The sequence below is a fragment of the Pezoporus wallicus genome, unplaced genomic scaffold (assembly GCF_028554395.1).
Source record: "Pezoporus wallicus isolate ANWC-B61680 ecotype Strahan unplaced genomic scaffold, APGP_CSIRO_Pwel_v1 scaffold_2696, whole genome shotgun sequence".
NCBI lineage: Eukaryota > Metazoa > Chordata > Aves > Psittaciformes > Psittacidae > Pezoporus > Pezoporus wallicus.
This window is the reverse complement of record NW_026637439.1, coordinates 2,265,191-2,285,282: the sequence shown is the minus strand read 5'-3', so window position 1 is coordinate 2,285,282 and position 20,092 is coordinate 2,265,191. Positions and strand designations below refer to the sequence as shown.

General features: G+C 39.4%; 1 protein-coding gene across 7 annotated transcripts in view; it reads left to right on the top strand.

Annotated features, from left to right (window-relative positions):
- The window catches only part of MAST4 (microtubule associated serine/threonine kinase family member 4), a 272,976-nt gene that overhangs the window by 234,481 nt on the left and 18,403 nt on the right, over positions 1-20,092 (top strand). For all 7 annotated transcript variants that reach the window (XM_057405475.1, XM_057405474.1, XM_057405476.1 and 4 more), the window contains 7 exons: positions 8,028-8,236; positions 8,946-9,084; positions 10,148-10,280; positions 10,991-11,156; positions 14,144-14,245; positions 18,203-18,325; positions 18,575-18,687. In XM_057405475.1, coding sequence (XP_057261458.1) covers positions 8,028-8,236; positions 8,946-9,084; positions 10,148-10,280; positions 10,991-11,156; positions 14,144-14,245; positions 18,203-18,325; positions 18,575-18,687 — 985 coding nt within the window. The remainder of the gene's footprint in view (positions 1-8,027; positions 8,237-8,945; positions 9,085-10,147; positions 10,281-10,990; positions 11,157-14,143; positions 14,246-18,202; positions 18,326-18,574; positions 18,688-20,092) is intronic.

Sequence of the window (20,092 nt, the reverse complement as noted above, 5' to 3'; positions counted from 1 at the left end):
TTAAAGCCACCTTTAGAGCAGTGGAAACAGTCTATGTTTATGCACATGTGAAAGGGAATAAAACTGCATCTGTAAGGAGACAGATTGTTAAAAATGAGTGCTTAGTTGACCTAAACATACTGGTGAAGTAGAAGCAGATTTCCTTAAGTAGGTCAACACTGTTTTGTTGCTTCTCTGCAGACAGTCTTTCATCTTCAAATTTTAACCCATTAGCTTTTAAGCAATTGCTGTTACTTGGTTAGTTTGGGGTACTTGGAAGGTCCATAGCTTACTGACCAGTGGTATGCAAATCATTGGGGATATCCCAGAAGACCAGCAGAAATTATGTTAGCCTGGACCTTAAAGGAACACATAACGTTTTCTGGAAGTACCATCAAGGGATTGTGTATATCAGCAGGCAGAAATCCGTCTTTAGTCACCTTTTCTGATCAGCAGCTATTAGACTCCTGATTGGCTCCTCCTTTGAACTGAAATGTATCAGGACATAGTCTTGGTCTATGTAACTTGTTAGCAGAACCAGGAGGGATGTATTCATTCAAAAAAGAAAGGTTTCTGTCTTGAGGTGAGGAGCTCATTGCCATTAGACCATGTCACAGCCTGGCAGTGGAGAGACCTGTGCTTTTCTTCAGCACAGACCTTAGACTGGCTCTTCTCTGTGCTACCTCTGCTTGAGGTAGGAAGCAGCAGCAACCTGAATAGGACTAAGCAGTCTTTGACAAGACCACGGACATAGAAGAGAAAGCACTTGCAATCTACCCAGTTGAATTTTGCATGCTGTTTTAATGGCCTGAGGCTGGTGAGCATGGTCATACTCTCCGATCACAGTAACCCTGAGCCCTGGGCAGGAGGCATTGGGTTCTGCCTAGTACTGTAGGTCATGATAGCACTTGTGGAGGCTATTATTTGTGTCCAGGCCTGCTTACATAGCTCAGCAGAAAGCCTGAAGGAAGTAACATAATTTTCATTAAAGTTACGTAAATATCCAAATAAAACTTCTCACTAGTCAAGTTGCACAATTTTCTCAGAATTTCTCCCTAGGCGAGCCCATTACTTTATGCCTTTTTCTCCCAACTACCCCAGGACTTCAAAAGCCTTTCTTCCAGCAGTTAGCAGTAGCTGCTGCTCCCCTCCCTGGACAAACCCCTTTCTCCTTCATTTTGCAGATCCTTAGTCTCCTCCATTCCTCCTTTCATCTCCTACCTAGTTTCCTCTTTATCCTACTGAAGGAGCATAAGAAGAATGGTGTGGGGTGGGTCCTCATCAGAGAAAAGGGTGTCCAAGTCACTGCACCTGCCCAACTTCCCAGCAGTCTACGATGCTGAGGGAGGGGTAGAGAAGGGCAGAAGGGCATGCTTCAACTAGCAGTTTGTGGCTAGACTTCTAAGTCAGACATTTGGTAGGCCTGTGGCTCTTGCTCCATAGGTGTTTCAGTTACAAGGAGCCTTGATGAGCCATTAAATACAGACTGGAGACAACTGTCCATTTGAAACCAGAGAGAACTTATCTCAGAAGCTGGAAAAGAAAGGATGAAAAGCCATGGCTTTCTATGGCACACATGATGTAGGGTTGTAGAATTTTTTTTCTCATGCTTGTGGAAGGCAAAATCAATACTTTTGGAACATCTTTTTAATGCCAATAGTATGCTAAATTGGCAATGCAAATGTCATAAAAATGGGGTGAGACCCTGATAGTTTTGTGGGGAAATGGAATGCTTATAAGAGGGTGAATAGCTTGGAGCATATCTGTATTCTGCATGAATCATTATTCTCTTTGGCAAGTATTAAAACAGGGGTAGTCTGGCAGGTTATACTGTGGTGTTAAGAAGTCGAAACTGAAAATCTCGTGAGTTTAGTAGAGTTCTGTTAGTTCCATCCTTAAGTAAATAATAGCAAAATAGATTTTGTTGGCTTGGATTTATTGTTTTCAATGGTTATGTCTTAAGAGTCAAGAACAAGGAAAAAAAGGTACAGCCCCTTACTAATTAATGTAGAGGGAGAGGAACACATTCAGTGAACTGTGAGACAATATTCTGAAAGTACTCACTAGTCACTGCCCCCCAGCTACTATAAATTGAGTGGCCTTGTGCTCCTAAATTCTCTGGACTGTCTCAAAACTGTCTGTCCAGACTGTCTGGACTTCTCAAAACTATCTGTGTGCTTGAAGATCTCCACTGTGGAATGTCAGGTAAATGGAACCATAATATTGACAGACCAGTTTTTGATCTTTAGTAAGTGTTCTTTCTGTTAGCACCAGTATGATTGGTAGTTAATTTACTTAAAAGTTACGGTCAAATTTAAAGAGGAGCATATCACGATAACATAAATGCTCTTTAACCCATCTACAAAATGGGGAGTAATAAAACTATCTGTTCCACCTGTGAATACTAAACAATCAACTGCTCCATAGGCATTTAATGCAGTTTATTTACATGTATAAGCAGCAGAAATAAAAGTTACTGTTGTTAGCTGCAAGGATTATTTCTTTTCCCCCTGCATCCATGTTTTTCCAGGCCATTAATTTTTTGAAATAACCTAAATACGTGTGAATTCTATCTGTGCTTCATTGATTTATTCTCAGAAACATGTGAGTGGACATATTTGGTGCATTGACTTGTTAAAGATTCAGTATGCTGTTGTAATATTTTATGTATTTTGAGGCTATAATGGAGGGTTTCATTCTTAACAAATGAAAAAAAAACCAAACATTCTGCTGTCTTTGATTTTGCTGTGGTGTTTTTGCCTTCATTAGTGAAATGGAAAGCTTTGACTGCTTGACAGGGTAATTGTTGGGCTTGGCATGGTGTAGCTGAGATTTGTCAGATGTGTTAAACTTGATGGGTTTGAGTATAAACTACTGGTTTTGTGAAGGTTTGAGTAAATATCTTAGCAGTTCTGTGCTTTTAATTGATTGGGTAAACTTATTTGTAGTGCAGTTAAGTGACTGTATAGTAGATGAGGTGTATCAGGCTATTGGGAATGGCTAGGAATATACAAGAAGTTAAACAAGCTGTGAATCAGTAAACATGTAGGATGCTGGCCAAGTCATTAATGATTTCACAAGCTGTCTATCTGACTTCTGTCAGCCAGCCAAAACTTTTCATACTTCCCAAATTTAAATTTTTCACTGCAAACAGAGCAGTGAAAAATTTCATATTGCAGCTTGTAAGAGGTAGCAGGTATTTGTATTCAGTCTCTTCAAGTTGGCATCGGCCTGATTTCCTGGACCAGCTCAACAAAATGAAGATTACGTTTGATTTCAGGGAAGCAAGTGATGTTAGTTCAGTTGTTCTTCATTAATGTATCACTGCATTTGCTTAAAGCATGTACATAATACTTATTTTGTGACTGCCTGGAATCCTTTTACTTATATGGTAATGGTTGGTATGTATATGTCACGTACTGGCCAGTGGTGTTGCTTGATAAATTTAAAAACTGAGGTTGTGTTGGCTTGAGCAGCTGCTGCCTGTAACCTGTGATTACTCATTACTGTCTCTTCTCCGTCTGATTGACAGTACTTGCTCATGGATCGTTGCATTGTGAATGGGAGTAACAAAACTACCCAGCTGCAGAATAATACCCTGTCATTCAGGTTAATTCATTAACAGCCTGGCAGACACCAGTTCAGAACTGGAAGGGGTCGGGGGAAGTCTGGCTTTGTAGGTTCACTTATGTAGCACCAACTCTGAATGGATTACAGGTCTAATAAGCTATATTACTTTCCTTTTCTGTTTATCCCTGTGGGTCACAGGTCTGTGCAGGTAAGAGGCTTTGTTTCTTAGGACCTTGTAGCTTTGAAGAGCAGCTTAAAAAGTAGAGTCAGACAACTTCTGTGCTGGGGATCTTATACTCATCATTCATTGTGGACTTACTCAAAATGATGGACTTTGAACCTGGGCACTGTATATTGCCCTATTGTGCTGTAGTGCTTTATGCAGCGTTTCACCGTGTCCCCAAATAAATCCAGTCTGGTCATGGACATCGCCTAGCTAGTGGTGCTGTGCTGCTTGTAAATTGTGATCTGAAATAACTCTCCATAAACTTTACCACATTGCTGTATCATGAATCACACCCTCACAAGTGGCCCACTTCACTAGAGGAAACCTCAGACTTTGTTCCAGGGTAGTACAGAAGATAGTAGAAGGAATTAATTGATTGATTTCATAATCAGTTTCCTTAAGGAAATTAATTATGAAAATGAAATATCACTCCCAGTAAGCAGCTGTAACTTTTAAGCAGCAAGTACAGTACCCGTATTTCCACAAGGAGTTCAAGGTCCTTTGGTAAATTAGAGAATTGGGTCAAAGCAAAGCAGCACAGCCACATTAGGCACAAAACTGAATGTAGACTGGATTGTAAAATGGCTCTAAATTTGAAGTTAATGAAAACTGTAAACTAGGCCTGGAGCCCTTAAGTAATTTAGAGAAAAAACAGGAATCTTGGTTATAAGATTGGAGACATAGCTTGCATAATGTAAGTTTGAGCAATTCAGGAGCCCAGTTAAATTTCTGGAAATTTATTTTGGTCATCTTAACACACACATGCAATCCTTTATATTTGTGCCTAGCTAAAGGTATTTTAGTGATACTTTTAAAAGCTATTTATGTTGGAAGTAGACTGAGAGACTAATGTAGTGTTTGAATAATGCCAGGGATTTTTGCTACTTCTCTTGAAAAGCAAACTTTTTCTTGCTGTGTTGAAGCACAGCATCAATAAAACACAGAGCACTTGTGTACCTATCGGGATACATATATTGAATTCAGAGGATGTTTTAGAAATCTCTTGGGGTCATGTTGCAAAAACAGAAAGAGGGGAGTCGTAAAGCCAACACCAGTTTGTGGCTTTGCAGGCAGACAGATCATTGAATGGATTGACACAACAGTTGGATGGTCTGCATGTTCCTAATACATTGCTTTTGTGTCAAAACAATCCTCAGATTTACAGTTGTCTGTATAATATACTGAAAATCATGAACAGCATTTAATGGCCAAGGCCAAGAAACCAAGAATTGAGGTATTATTGTGCTCTTTCTTAAAAGTACATGTAAAACAAAGATGAACTTCTGTTTAGTGCTCCAGTTGTAGCATTATGAAAAATAGAGGTATGTGGGATAGTGGGACTGTGTGGGGCAAAAAGCAAGGCTCATGTTCAGTGCCAGAATTGTAAGACTGAAGCAAGATGACAGCTTCAAGGAGTGTGAGCAGAAACTAGAAGGCCATCAAAATCTAGGTGGTAACTTGTTGCACGGTAACAGAGGCGTACCACCAGCAAATCAGAGTTTAGAATTACTGAAGACAAAAGTTGTTAAGTGCTAAAGCTACTGTGACTGTTGCCATCATTTCACCTCCAGGTTCATAGCTGTGTCTCAGCAGATGTGTGCTTTACTCCAGGCTTTCTACTTAGATTAACTTGAAGCCCCACTTACGTGCAGGAACATATAAGGGTTTTTTGTGTGTGTGTGGTGTTTGGGTTTTTTTTGTTTGTTCGTTTTTATTTTTAAGTTCAGGCAGTTTATATATGGTTATTTAACTGTTTGGGAATATTTCGTTTTCTATTTGTCATTTTATTGACAAGTTTCAAACTGTGGGAGCTGTGTCACAGGCAGTCCCAGGCACCATTGTTGTAGCATGCTTAGTTTAGCATACTGGTAGGCTAAGGAGATGGCGCCACTGCTGTGAATTGGGAGCATCTTGGAGGAAGAAGCGGGGGTCTTCTGCAGGAATAACATGCTGCTGGCTAGGACATAATTTTCTTTGTAAAGCATAAATGCTGTTTGCTGCGGTTTCTGTGATCAGAGGATGTGAATAAGCAATGCTCAACATTTTTGTATGTTAAGGATCATTTAAAAGCGCGTAGTATCTCATGAACAGCCTATGTCTCTGTAATTGTAAGAGGGACAGCTGTGTTGCAGTTGTTTTGTGGGTCTAGTAAACTTGAAGTAAACAGGTTTTTTTTTCGTGAGGAGTTGTAGATAACTGAATCCCAGTGGAAAGTAACACAATTGCCTGCCTGTGACTGTACGACTGGCGAATGGGATTTAGAGAGCTGGAAAAACACAGCCAGAATGTCCCAGATAGTTAGTGGACTACATAGTCCTTAGAATTTACTGGCTTTTCATCTTTAAATATGGTAGTAATTATCCTATAGATCCACATGATCTGCAAAGATTTATTAAGATGCTGTAATAGTTTGTTCTGATTAATATCTGTCTTTCAGGAGTTCATACGGGCAGTGTTCAAATGAAAGCTCTGAGAAAGATCTGCATGCCAAGTCCTCAGGCAGTCCTCAGTTTTTTCATATAATTTTTTTTTTTTTTCAAGGATTACAGCTTCAGGCACTTGAAGGGTTCACTTTTCTATATGCCAGGAGAGCACAAGGGGACTGAAATAGAGAAAAACATAGATGAAATTACAGGAGATTAAGAAACTAAAACTGACTGACAGGAGATAACATGAGAGAGGAAAACGAGAGTGTAAGGGAGAGAAAAGCAAAGGAAGAGTTGTAATGAAGGGGAGAGAGAAGTGGGCATGAGGGGAGGGGTAGGAAGAGTTCCAGGAGGACAAAAGACATGAAGCCAGCAGAGAGGAGTACTGGAGCTGAATAACTCAGTCGTTTATCCCAGCTTGGGAGGGGCAGAAGAGAGAAAGACTTTGTAGGAAGCACGAAGGGTGGGATTTGTCTTGAGTTTTGCCCAAGGTGGTTTTCCCCTACTTTCATAATAGTGTAATATCTTTTGTGTGCCTTGTGCACAGACAAAAACAAGGGATTAATGAAAACTTTTGGAAACAGTAAGAGAAACTTTATTTTACAGAAAAAGCTTTTGTCAACAAAGGAAAGCAGAAATGTGTTGACACTTTCAGTGTTTGTAACTTGGTAGCTGTGGGAAGGTCTTCACTGAAATAATAAGGCAAGAATCGCCTTTTTGTGGTTTTTTTGTGTTTAAATAAATAATTGTGTGCTGATAATTGGACCTCTTGGGGACAACAAACTGAATTTAAAAACAATCTAAATTGAGTCCCACCTCCCTTCTTCTCCCCCCCCCCATTTTCTCCTTGTAGTCTTTTCTGCCTGTATACACTCGCTGCTGTGGTAATTATATACTGGACATGCTACGAGCATTAAATGCTACAAAGCAGTTTTCAGGCAAGGCAGACGTTTTCATGATTTGCCTCAAGGGATTCTGAGAATTGCAGCAGTAACATCCCGTGTCAGTGTTTCATGGCAGGATGATTCCTTGAGCCTTGAAAGAAAGAAGGCTTGTACATGTGAGGTTTTCTTTCAGCTGGCTTCCATGCCTTGACCTTATCTAACCAGGCTTACAGGAAACTCAGTACTGAGTACACCAGTGGAAATTCTGCTTGTCAAGATACATCTTAACCCCATGTTACTATGCAGTTAATGCAGTGATCTTTGTTTCGGATTACCTACTGGTGACCTACCCCTGATATGGATCAGTGCTGTCAGGGACTGAAAAAGAACAGGATAGTTAGCACCTGGCAACAAAGGAGCTACCCCATCAAACAGCTTTGAATCAAACCTCATGAGAAACCTGTGACATGTTTTAAAATCTCCTGGACGGGGTCTGAGTCATAATTATCTGATAACGCATTTACAGACTAAGCATTTGTAAGAATGATTTTATAACAGTGTGCCATAGCTGGGTTTTGTATATAATCCTTTGTGGAAACGCCCAAAATCTGCCTGAGCTGAGAACATTTACTGTGTCTGTTGGATGCATTTGCTGTATCCGTTGTTTGGTTTTGGGACACAGGGCAAGGGGGAGTTGTTTGGTTTTAGTTTGTGTACTGATTTTTGTTGACTGATATTCATCCTGGTTATAGAACAAAATGAAGTTTGTAGCCATTCTGTAATGTCAAAGGCAGGTCAACTACATTAAAGAAAACATAAACCTTTTACATAATGCATACAGAGTTTTAAAAAATACTTTTTTTCGTAAAAAGAAGTTTTTAAAACATGTATTTTAAGTTATTCAGAGTTTTTTCTTTCTCTGTCCTATTTGAACTTCTTCAGTGCGGTTTATTTTGTGAGACACAAAGAAACCAGACAAAGATTTGCCATGAAGAAAATTAATAAGCAGAATCTCATCCTCCGAAACCAGATCCAACAGGCTTTCGTTGAGCGTGATATCCTGACATTTGCAGAAAATCCATTTGTAGTCAGCATGTATTGTTCTTTTGAAACAAGACGTCATTTATGTATGGTCATGGAGTATGTAGAAGGTAAAGTGGCTGTTCTATTTTCATTTTCTTACAGCAAGAAAGAAAAATAACCCATATGGTACTTGCATTAGAAAGGCTTCCTTGGGTCCTCTGTACTCTGGCAATACAGATTTATGATCTAAATCCAACAGCAAGGTGGCTTTTTTCTAGTCATCTTCCAGAGGGAGCTTGTAAAACACTTGAGCTCCAGCTACAATGGGAAATAACTGCTGTTTGAATAAGTTCCTCATGGACTATAATCGTAAGTGTCCTAGTGTTCAGAAAACCTTGTGGAAATGCTGTTTGCTTTTCTGGAGCTGAAATTTTCATTAGCACATGTTGGGGTATTTGTACTAGTTAGTTTTACAAAGGAAGAGGCAAGAGGAAGCGATTTGAAAAGGTGCTGATGCTGAAGGAGACAGTGAACAGGGGCAGTGCAATATGGGATACCTAGACTAAGGTTGTGTGGGTTTGGTTTCGTTTTGCTGCCTCCATGTGTAGCAGCACAGACTTTATTATTTTCCAGCTGAACCCTTGAACTGCTCACTCCCAGCTTCACATTGTGTTTCCAGTGCAATAGTTGGTATGGTTACATGGTCAATTGAATCACTTGACTGGAAAATAAACATTTGTGACTGCAGTTTATGTCTCTTTCTGCAGCATATATGGCTTATACTGATACCACTCAAAATTTATAGTGTCACCTGGAACGTTTGTTCTGTTTCCACAGGCGGGGACTGTGCTACTTTGATGAAGAACATGGGTCCCTTACCTGTAGACATGGCAAGGATGTACTTTGCAGAGACTGTTCTGGCCTTGGAATACCTTCATAATTATGGAATTGTACACAGGGATTTGAAACCAGACAAGTATGTATATAGAATATACCCAAAAGAAGACTTAGAAATTATTAGATAAAATATCAAAGGTGTAAACTTCCTTTGAATGTAGTTGAAATGTTTTGTTGGTTTTTGTTTGTTCGTTTGTTGGGGTTTTTTAAAAATGAAAATGTTATGTAGATTCACAATTTCTACACAATATTTGAATTTTTCCCTACCTGCAGTAACAGAAAATGTGGTGGTTTTTTTTTTTTCCAAAAGAGATTTTTTTGAGTTTTCTGTCTTTAGATGCAAGAGGTAACAGAGTAGCAGGAAAAAAAAAAAATGTTTACTCTTCCAGCTGAATTGAGAGAAATTGATTTTGGTCATTAAGGAAAAGATCTTTCTAAGTGTGCTTAAGACACTGTTTTAAGACTAAATATCGCCAACTTGCAGATATTTGCATATATGAAGACAAGATTGCCCAGACTTGGAAATCTTTCCTATTGCATGAGGTTTTTTGTTTGGTTGTTTTTTTCAAAATTCAGAAAACTGTTTCTTCTGTACACGTAAATAACATTACAGCAAGTAGCTGCAGTAAAAAGTATGGTAGCTGCAAGTTTCACATTTAAAGAAAAAGAGTTAGATCATGCCTCTTGAATGACAGTACCTTCATAGCATGATACTTCAGGCTAGTGTAGTATTAGTTACTGACTAACTTAATACCTGAGTGTTCTTTCAGTTAATGACCCACAGAAAATGCTCTCCTCAATTAAAAAGCAACATTTATTCTATTCTGGGTCTTTCAGATGATGACTGTTTCTTTTTCTTCAAAGCATATAGCATTCAGCTCTCAACCCTTGTATGGTTCTATAAGATGTTGTGCAATTGCATATGAAAAAGTGTTTACATCTGCTAATAGTAACAAATGTTAAGACTCAGATTTTTAACCTGTTTATGTTGTACCTTGTTAAATTACTTTTTAAGGTGTCTTTATTTTTGCGCTGCTAATGGAACATTTTCATCTAATAATAGTAATAATAATGATAGTTGTAATCAGCACTGCATAATGTTGAATTATATCACAGTAATTTCAAATCATTCTAATTTACAGTTTATTGGTAACATCCATGGGCCATATAAAGCTTACAGACTTCGGCCTGTCAAAGGTGGGGCTGATGAGTTTGACTACCAATCTGTATGAGGGTCACATTGAGAAGGATGCCAGAGAATTCCTTGACAAACAAGTAAGAGACAGCCTTTTTCAGTTCTACATTGAGTGTTCAATTTAAGTGATGTTTTGCAAGTGGCATGTAGCATGATACTCTATAAACTGTTGTTATTTCTGCATTGATGTTCCAGCTGTGCGTGTCAGTTACTTTTATTGATGCCCTGCAGATTATTCTGAGATTTTTTTCTTTCTACATTAGGATCTGTTAGTAAGATGAACAGCCTAATTGTGTGAAAGTGAATCTGTGAGAGAGACAAATGGAAAACTGTTTCTAGAAGGAATTCAGGAGTCTCAGCAGAGTACTTGTGGAGCTCATTATGCATTGTACAACCAAGGGTGCTAAAATCCTTGCTATGGCCCATTTCCCTTTAAGCATGCCTCATTACCATTGCTCACAATCTGTTCACTCTTTAAAAGTTACTTAAGATAAAACCATCACAACTTTCATATAAAGATAGGAGTGTGTTAAAGTTAAATAAAATACTTGCCATGATGGACTTTCATGCACGAAATTCAGACTGTCCTTTGCATGAAAGATGCGCAAATGTTCATTATGATGCCTGTAAACATAGCTAGGTTGTTCTAAAAACATTAACAGTTATGTGAAGTCAGCAGACTAAAACCTACTGAATTCCTTTTTTCCATAATATGTTTCCAAAACTGTCAGTGATGTGACATAGCTCAGTTAGACTTGTTTTACTATCGCACTTATTTTCTTTATTTTAGGTCTATGGTACACCGGAATACATAGCTCCTGAAGTGATACTGAGACAGGGTTATGGAAAACCAGTGGACTGGTGGGCTATGGGAATTATCCTTTATGAATTTCTTGTTGGGTGTGTGCCATTCTTTGGAGATACACCAGAAGAGCTGTTTGGACAAGTAATCAGTGGTGAGGATCCTTGTTAAAAGAAACCCAGATTATTCATTTTGCTGTGAAACATGTCAATTTCTGTTAATAGTAAATATATCTACAACTTTACTGATGGGCTAGGTTTTTAAGCTGGTTTTGCTCAAAAGCCCCACCGCTATTGTGTTATTGTATTAGCAGGTTGCTGTCAAAGCGGTAAGACTAAATTTGGTTTAAAAGCTAAGTTTACAGTATATTGTTGCTAAGTACAGAGATGCGGAAACGTACTTGTTAAGCTGCATTGTTTAGTAAAGAAAAGCCGTATTAGTAGAAAAGTAGTGCCGCTGTGGCACAGTGATTTGAGTCTTTAGCGGAGAAAATATACAGTTAAAATAAATTTGCATAAATGGGAACATGCCTCATGGCACAATGAAGAAATTAACAAAGATGTAATAAAACCCTAAAACAAATGTCTCACAAATAATAAATAATGGGAAAGAGAAGGAAACAAATTCAGTTCACAGATTGCAAATGATTTCATTGGTGATTGTTGTAGTGCAGTGTTATTTCTGTAGCAGCTGTTCTTCTTCCATTTAAAATTCAATAACCCTTTAGTTCTTAACCTGCAAGCTGACCCTAAGTATTGTTATGTGGCTTATGGCAAAACTGAATGATAATTAAACAGAATTGTTTACTATCCTGCCTGCTGTTTCCATAAATTTCCCAGATGCATACATATAGAAGGCCTCTATTTATGCCAAGAGTTTAACAGAACGGCATCTCTTACTATTTCCCAGTCTGTTTTATAGTCTGCTTAAAATGTCCAGTAGCTAAGACAAAACCCCCAAACAGCAAACCAAAACAGCTGTCAAAAAAACAGCCCAAACAACAACCAGAAAGCCCAACAGAAACAAAACTGACCATACCTCTGGTGTCATACTCTGAGATACTGAGAATACAGCAAAGCCCCTTTTGTACTTAAGAATACGCTGTCATCATCTTGCTTTCCTCCATATGTGAAGCTGAAAGCCAAACTTGCTTGTAAACTGTAATGAAATGGATTTGTGTGTTGCCTCTAGTACATGACCTCTTTATACAGCATCCTAGCTGTTCATGGATTTATAACCATGTTATTTTCTGATATGATTCGCCAAGCCTTGAGCGGCAAGGAGAATCAACTGTTTAATTAACGCAAGCAGCAAATGCTGGCTTTGTTCTGAATGCCTCATGGCTGCAATGCATATTCATGCTTTATTTTCCAAATCAAATTCAAACTGCAGTGGAAGCTGTAGGCAGGCAATCATGAAAATAACTCATGTTTTTATTGCATTTCCAGACATGTGCGCATGTGTTTTTATCTTTATGCTCTCTGGCTGGGAGAAGGGGAGGGAATAGTCTAAAATTAATGACAACATTTGCACTTTAGACTTTATTTTGCATGTGACAGTAATTTTAAATTTTGGAAAACAAATTATCAAGTGTTACAATCTAGCTGATACTTATGTGAATAACCTTATCTGTTTGAATGTGTCCATTTTATCTTCCAGAAATTGTAGAAGTGTAAGTTTGTAAATCTGATCTTTTCCCCTGGGTCTCCAAGCCTGTGGGTCAGCTTAGTTTCTTCTTTTGATACTGACTTGTCAGTTTCTGTTATTTAAAATATCTTTACCTTCTGAAACCATTCTTGCAGCATCTGCAGGACAATTCTTTTGTTGGATAAGTTTCCCATGCTAAAATATATGGTCCAAGGGTATAAATACTAAAATACATGCTAAAATACATGGTACAAGGGTATTCAACTGTAAAAGCTGTGTTAAGGAACCCAATCCATAGGCTGGATTTTTATTCAGTTTTTGTGGGTGAAATTCTATAATCTACTTTAAAATCTTGTTCCCTCATATTATGCCTTGCTCTTTCTTCATTGCAGTTGCCTTCCCTGCCCCCAGTCTGTATAAGTACAGCTATGGCAGGCCTCAGTATAAATAAATCTAGATGCTTAAAATGTTAATTAAAACAAAATGTTAAAAATAGTACTATCAGAAACATTTATGCCTCTTATTTCAGTACCTTTCCTTAAACTCTGAAATACAGCAATTAAACTTGGTCTGATTATACAATGAAAAAATCTGTAACGGTCTTCTCTGGTTTTTGAGCATTCAGTTTCTCTGATGCCAAAATCCTTTTACCTCTTCAGAAAATTCTGCAAAGTTTTGTCTAAACCCGCAGTATATTACATTCTTGGAGGCAGCTTCTGATAGAAATCAGACGAAACTTGCTGTGTAAGATTGTTTAAAAGTTCATGTTCTTATAGAAACTGGCACATTTTTCCATTGCTTAATTTAAATGAAAATTTGGCAGATTTTTTTTTTTTTTTTTTTTTGTCAGCCTTACCTGAATACTGCAGGGCTTAATATCTTGGTTGCATGATTTAGGTCCAACTTGCTATGAAGTGCAAAAGCCTTAGTGGTAGAAGAGTCAGTAGAGTGTGGTGCAAGTATGCAGCACTTGCAAGAACGCTCCATTGGCATGTATCTTTCCAGAGCAGAGCCCAATACCTTGGCCATTAGTCATGGAAGTCTGCTAGCATTAGAAAAGAAAGATTGCAGATGTGAGCAGTGGCTGCTAGGCCAGGTCAGCTATGTCCTTCACAGCAATTTCCATGGAACAGAACTAAAATTTAAAGCATGATTTGGGTGGGGTGGCCAGGGAGAAGGGACAGCATACAAATTTTGCTCATATTTTGCAGTAGTTTTCCATGAGCCAAGCATTCCTTTATTCTGTTGTTAAACACAGTTTTGGGTGAAAGGATACTTCTGAGGAAAATGGGAACATATGTTCTCATAAACAGCATGTTTATGGAGTTTGTATAGAGAGTAGGAAAATCAGAAGTAACTGGTATGCAACAGAGAACAACTTGAAAAGTGGCTTAAACTCAACTTTACTGATAGCTTGCTATGAGAGCTCTCAGAGTTTCTGCTAAATGTTGGGATCAGACTTCAGTAGTAACACACAACTTTCTGTTTTGCTAGATGAAATTGAGTGGCCTGAAAAGGACGAAGCACCACCTCCAGAAGCCCAGGATCTGATTACCCTGCTGCTCAGGCAGAATCCGTTGGAAAGACTGGGAACAGGTTAGGAGGCCCTGTTTTATATTGTTAGTGTGCTGGAAATGGGTTGTGTATTCGGCATTGCAAGCTTTTGTTCATCTATTTGTTTTGCTCGGGAAATAACTGTCAGGACAAGTGGCATAACAACATGCCATGATAGCAGATGATGACTGTCCTTTTTTTGAAGTTTACATATATGTGGTCATTTGCAATTACTCTTCTCTTAATTGTCTACATAAACCATAAATTTTTCAAAGACCCAGTTAGCTGTTGGATAGTGTTCTTTCATGGATACAGCATTAAATAACAGAAGTAGAGAAGAGGAATCAATACACAGCTAATGCTTTCTTTTGCAGAAGTATCTTAGCCTGGCAGATTAGTTCCTCCAGGCTTTAGGGTGGATTATGGGTACTCTAACTAATTGTTCAGAAATGACTGTCTGAAGTTGTATTGTGAAAGGTCTTGTAATTCAGCAAGCACTACCGTCTTGCATGAAAAAGAACAAAACCCTGAGTGTGAATGTTAAGGAAGTAAATGGGTATCAGTGGGAACACAAGCTGTCACCTTATTCCCCTGTGGTCATTCAGTGCTATGCTCTTTCCATTTTGAGAGAAGAACCTCTTAAAATGGAATGAGCATGTGGTATTAGGACCATTGAGCCTGCTTAGGCTAATGAAAACGTTGTACATTTATGTAATAGAATTTGTTAGTTGATGGAACAGGATTTTTCTGGGAATTGGATGGGAGGCACTACTGAAGAATATTGCACATGATTTTTTGAAGTGTTAATGTATGGAATCCCCTCTCATTGGCAGCCATTCCACTGGCCAAAGCACTACATAAACACAGCAAAAAAGACTTCCTGTGCAAAAGAGCCTGAATGTAAAGGTGTAGTCTCGTTTATGGTGAACACTGTATGCCATGAATGGAAATCCATGGGGATGCTAAAGAAACTGAGTGGCAGGTTGAATCAGCATGAGAGTACTTGGAAAATTGCTGGCAAAACTTGAGTCCAGTGTTCAGATTATGCTCTGTATTTTTAGGGCTAACATAAACAGGAGCTTTAGAAATCAGTTTATAACTGGCCTTACCACTTTCACCTGGGGGGGTACATGTGTATAAAACCCAGACCCCAAGTACTATTGATGTGGTCCCACATGATAGATCTTCCTTTGGGACATGACAGCATGACTTGAGATGAGGGAACTGCATGTCCTTTGCTGTCTGAGAGTCTGGGATCTGTATGAACAGGATCTGTAGCTGATGATCAGGAATAAGTGACATCCACTAAAGTCTGATTTCTCCCTGAGTTGAACAAGAGTGAAGCAGATATCTTGTCCTAGTCAGCTTCTCTTGTTGCTGCCTGCTTCATCTGTTACAAAGGGCATGGCTACCAAAAGCAAAATAAAGAGCCGCAACTAATTCCATTCCTTTCTTTGACGTATACTCCTTTCAGGCATTATTGTTTCATTGCCAAGAAGCTTTTTCCTGGTAAACAGAGTGTTAATTCAAGGCTGTGAGCCTCCCTGTGAGAGGCTGGTCAGAAGTAGATTGCAAATTCTGCCTGTCTTGCTACAGCAGGTTGAGAAAGTGAATTGGCTAGAATGAGGCTGTCTTAACTACTGTGATGGTCAGTGCCAGCACATGGAACATCTGTGCAGTGGCTGATTTCTTTAAACTGTTTGTGGTCTCTCGAGAGCTGACAGCCTGAAGAAGGAAATTGGGCAGCCATTTCTCTGAAGCACAGAGGGGTGTTTAGAAGCCACAACAAAGTTTGGGGTTTTTTTAATGTTAGGAACAACTTCAAGAACAGAGACTGCAATGTGACAGGTCCCATAGGGGCTCTGGAAAAACAGCACTGTTTATCCCATTCTCCACCATGCATTTCAAATAACAGCGATATCTGTCTAATATGTATTAGCTAGCTGCATAGCCCTGTGAAAATCCTAATTGTGTATTTGCTCAGGAGACCTGAGTGGCATAGTTAAGTTGAAGGAAGAGAGATGGATACTATGCTTGTTTTGAAGAAGGAAAATTGCAGAAAAAGGACCTCTTAGGGTTTGAGGTGTCTGATACCAATCGAGAATTACACAGTTAAGGTGTAATATCCCATTGCTGTGCTTAAGAGAAATGTTCACTCCTTAGCTAGTGACTTTCAATGAGATGTGATTTTGGTTTCGCTCAGGAATATTTGGGATTGTTTACTTTTTCCCTGCTGCAGTCAGAAAAGCGAAGAAGCAACTTAGAAATCTTGAGTCTCAGTTGGAGACCAATCCTGGAGACTTGAGACTTTTTCAGTGGCTCTCTGCTGACTTGGCTTTGGCATAATGAATGCTGTATCATTGTAGTGGATTGATCTTGGCTGGCCACCAGGTGCCCGCCAGACTGCTCTATCACTCCTCCTTCCTCAACTGGACAGGGATGAAAATGCATTTAAAGATTTCTGGATCGAGATAAGGACAGGGAGAGATCACTCAGCAGTTAACGTCACAGGCAAAACAGACCTGGCTTGGGGAAGCTAGTTTAGTTTATTGCCAGCTAAATGATTACGATAATGAAAAATAAGAACAAACCTAGAAACACCTTCCTTCCACCCCTCTCTTCTTCCTGGGCTCAACTTCACTCCCAGTTTCTTTGCCTTCTCCTTGCAAGTGGCATAGAGGCACGGGGAATTGGAATTGCAGTCAGTTGATTACATGTCTCTGCTGCTCATTCCTCCTCATACTCCCACATTCCAGTGTGGGATCCCTACACAGGAGACAGGCCTCTACCAACTTTACCAGTGTAAGTCCTTCCCATGGGCTGCAGTTATTCACAAACTGCTCCAGTGTGAGTCCCTTCCATGGAGTCCCAGCTCCTGCCAGGAGCCTGCTCCAGCAGGGGCTTCTCACAGAGTTACAGCCTCCTTCAGGCATCCTCCTGCTCTGGTGTGGGGTCCTCCGGGGGCTGCAGGTGGAGATCTGCTCCAGCATGGGCCTCCCTGGGCTGCAGGAGGATATGTCATCCACGATGGACGTCCATGTTCTGCAGGGGCACAGCCTGCCTCACCATGGGCTGCACTACAGGTTGCAGGGGAATCTCTGCTCCTCTGCCGGGAGCATCTTCCTCCCCTCTTTCAGTGACCTAGGTGTCTTCCAGAGTTGCTGCTTGCTCATGTTCTCTCTCCTCTCTATGCTGTTGTGCAGCAGTTTTTTTTACTCTTTTGTGAATGTGTTATCACAGGGGCACTACCAGTGTCACTGATGGGCTTGGGCTTGGCCAGTGGTAGGTTCATCCTGGGTCTGGCTGGCATTGGCTCTGTCGGACATGGGGGAAATATCTGGCATCTTCTCACAGAAGCCACCCCTGCAGCCCTCCACCACCAAAACTGTGGCACATGAACCCTGTACAATCCAGTTGGCAGTAATTCTTGCTGCTGCGGGTTTCCTTTCAGTTTTTAGGGTTTGAGTAATGCTTGTTAATAATATACTCACCCAGTCCCCCAGGACAAAAATTCCAGTATTTCATTCTGTTGTTATGGTTGCTTCTTGACCTGAAACTAGTTTGATTGTATAGCAAGAAGGGAGTAATCTATAAGAAGATAAATTATAGGGTATTTCCTATTAAGAATCATTTTCATTACTTTCTAACTTATGCTTACTCATCTGATACACTTACTTACATTTTTATGATTACTTCATATTGTGCTTCTGACTGAATTGTCACTGAGAGATCATAATCAGTATATCCAGAAAAACAGTAACGTTAAAAGGGGGAAGATGATAAAAGCAGTGCAGTGTTACTAAAGAAACGGCCACAACAAAACAGAGAAGAGGAGGTGCTCTGATAGGTTTAGATTAATGGAAATGGCTAGTAGATGTTTCTGCCTAAGGACTAAGGCTTTCCGTGATGATTTCCATTTTTTGGCCAGGGGTTTGTTTAGGTGAATAATGTCAGAGGATGCGGTATCATTTGCTCAGTGTTTTTCTCTGGCTCCCCCAGGTGGTACATATGAAGTAAAGCGGCATCAGTTCTTCAGGAGCCTTGACTGGAATAGCCTGCTGAGGCAGAAAGCAGAATTTATTCCACAATTGGAGTCTGAAGATGACACAAGTTATTTTGACAGTAGGTGTTTGATGGCATAAAAAAACCTGCGAAGAACACCTTGTTTAAGTTAATCATTGCCTTTGACTTTTGCTTACTGCTTTGAAAATGTCCTTCATCAGAACCACTGGCAGCTTGCAGTTTCACTGGTTGTTTGACATTTCAGCAATAATAATCTTGGGAATAAAATTACTCTTTTCAGTTAATACTAAGCTTGGTACCCCTTCTTTATGATAAATTCACATACTTTATTTCTGTTGTCTACTATAGCTCGTTCTGACAAATACCAACATATGGAAACTGAGGAAGAAGATGATACTAATGATGAAGATTTTAATTTGGAGATGAGACAGTTTTCTTCATGTTCACACAGATTTTCAAAAGTAAGTAAAAATTACTGTATTATTACTGTGTGTTGTTTAGATAAACATTTTGCTACTTCTAGAGAGTTTGGAAACAATCTGGAAGACTTAGGGCATTGTTTCTTCAAGAAATGCCAACTGGAACTGAGCAAAAATTAAACAAATACTGTTAAGTCAAAACATGGAAGGATTCTATAGGAAATTATCTCTTGAATCCTTAAGGATGTAATAGGTTGTTATATTTCTGTAGCAAATTTATAATAGCATAGGAGAAATTTTAGGAGAACTGTTCTGTTAAATGCTTATACATGTTCATTACATTGATTTCCTTGTATGCAGTTTGAATGTTGCTCCAGTTGTGTCCTGTGTATCTGGCAGGTGATGGCATAACAAAGATTACAGTAGTAGCCTACAGTAGCTATTAATCAAATTACATTAGACTGAAAAGAAAAAGCAAAGTAGTGGTTATCTTGAGGTTTGGTCATGGAGAGATGTGGATTTGAGGGACTGATTTGAATGCTAGGAATTGAAAGTAAAACTGACTGTCCAAGGGGTAGTATACTTGAGTAGTTGAGATGAGGTCCAATTATTGCTGGATAAGGGATGCCAGTAGGAAAAGAGTGGACATGCTCAGAAGGGTAAATTGGCAGAAAATAATGGAATACCTAATGAGTGTGCTTCTAGTCTTAACATAGCATCCAGCAGTGATTTTCAAAAGCTTTCTATTCAAAAACATTTCTTTAACTCTCTTTAGGGACTGTTTAAAGGTATTTGGAAAGTCTGCATTTGTATCTTGTTTGTCCTGGGTTATGTTTTAAAGAATTGGTGGATTTTGTGCTGGCTTTGCAGCACCACATACATATTGTATCTGTGATAACATGAAAGAGCTGAGACAGTAATCATGGATGCAGTTATCCTCATTTGGTGTAGACTCCTCATTTTGACTTGGTATGTTTCAGAATCAGATATTGGTAAATGACACAGTCTCTCTGGGGACAACTTGGATAAGGGGCAGTGGGCACAAACTGAAACGCAGGAAGTCCTGTCTGAAGACAAGGAAACACTTGTGAGGCTAATCAAGTACCGGCATAAGTTGTCCAGCTAGGTTGTGGAGTCTTCATCCTTGGAAAACCATTTCCTTCAGAAACCATTTGGATATTGGCCAGAGCAACCAGCTCCAAGTTGACCTTGGTTGTGCACAGAGGGGTTGGGCAATATGACCTGGTAGAGATCCTTCCAACCTCATTTTGTGATTCTGTGAACTTCTGACCTTTTCAAAGTTCTATACCACTGTAATAGTTTGGTTTGTTAATGTCATTATGTCATTGCATCTCTAGCTGTGCCTCTCAGGCTGTAGAATATACAGATGACAATTTGTGTATGCTGTTTGTTAGCTAAGCAAACAACAAACTTCAGTGATCAGAGT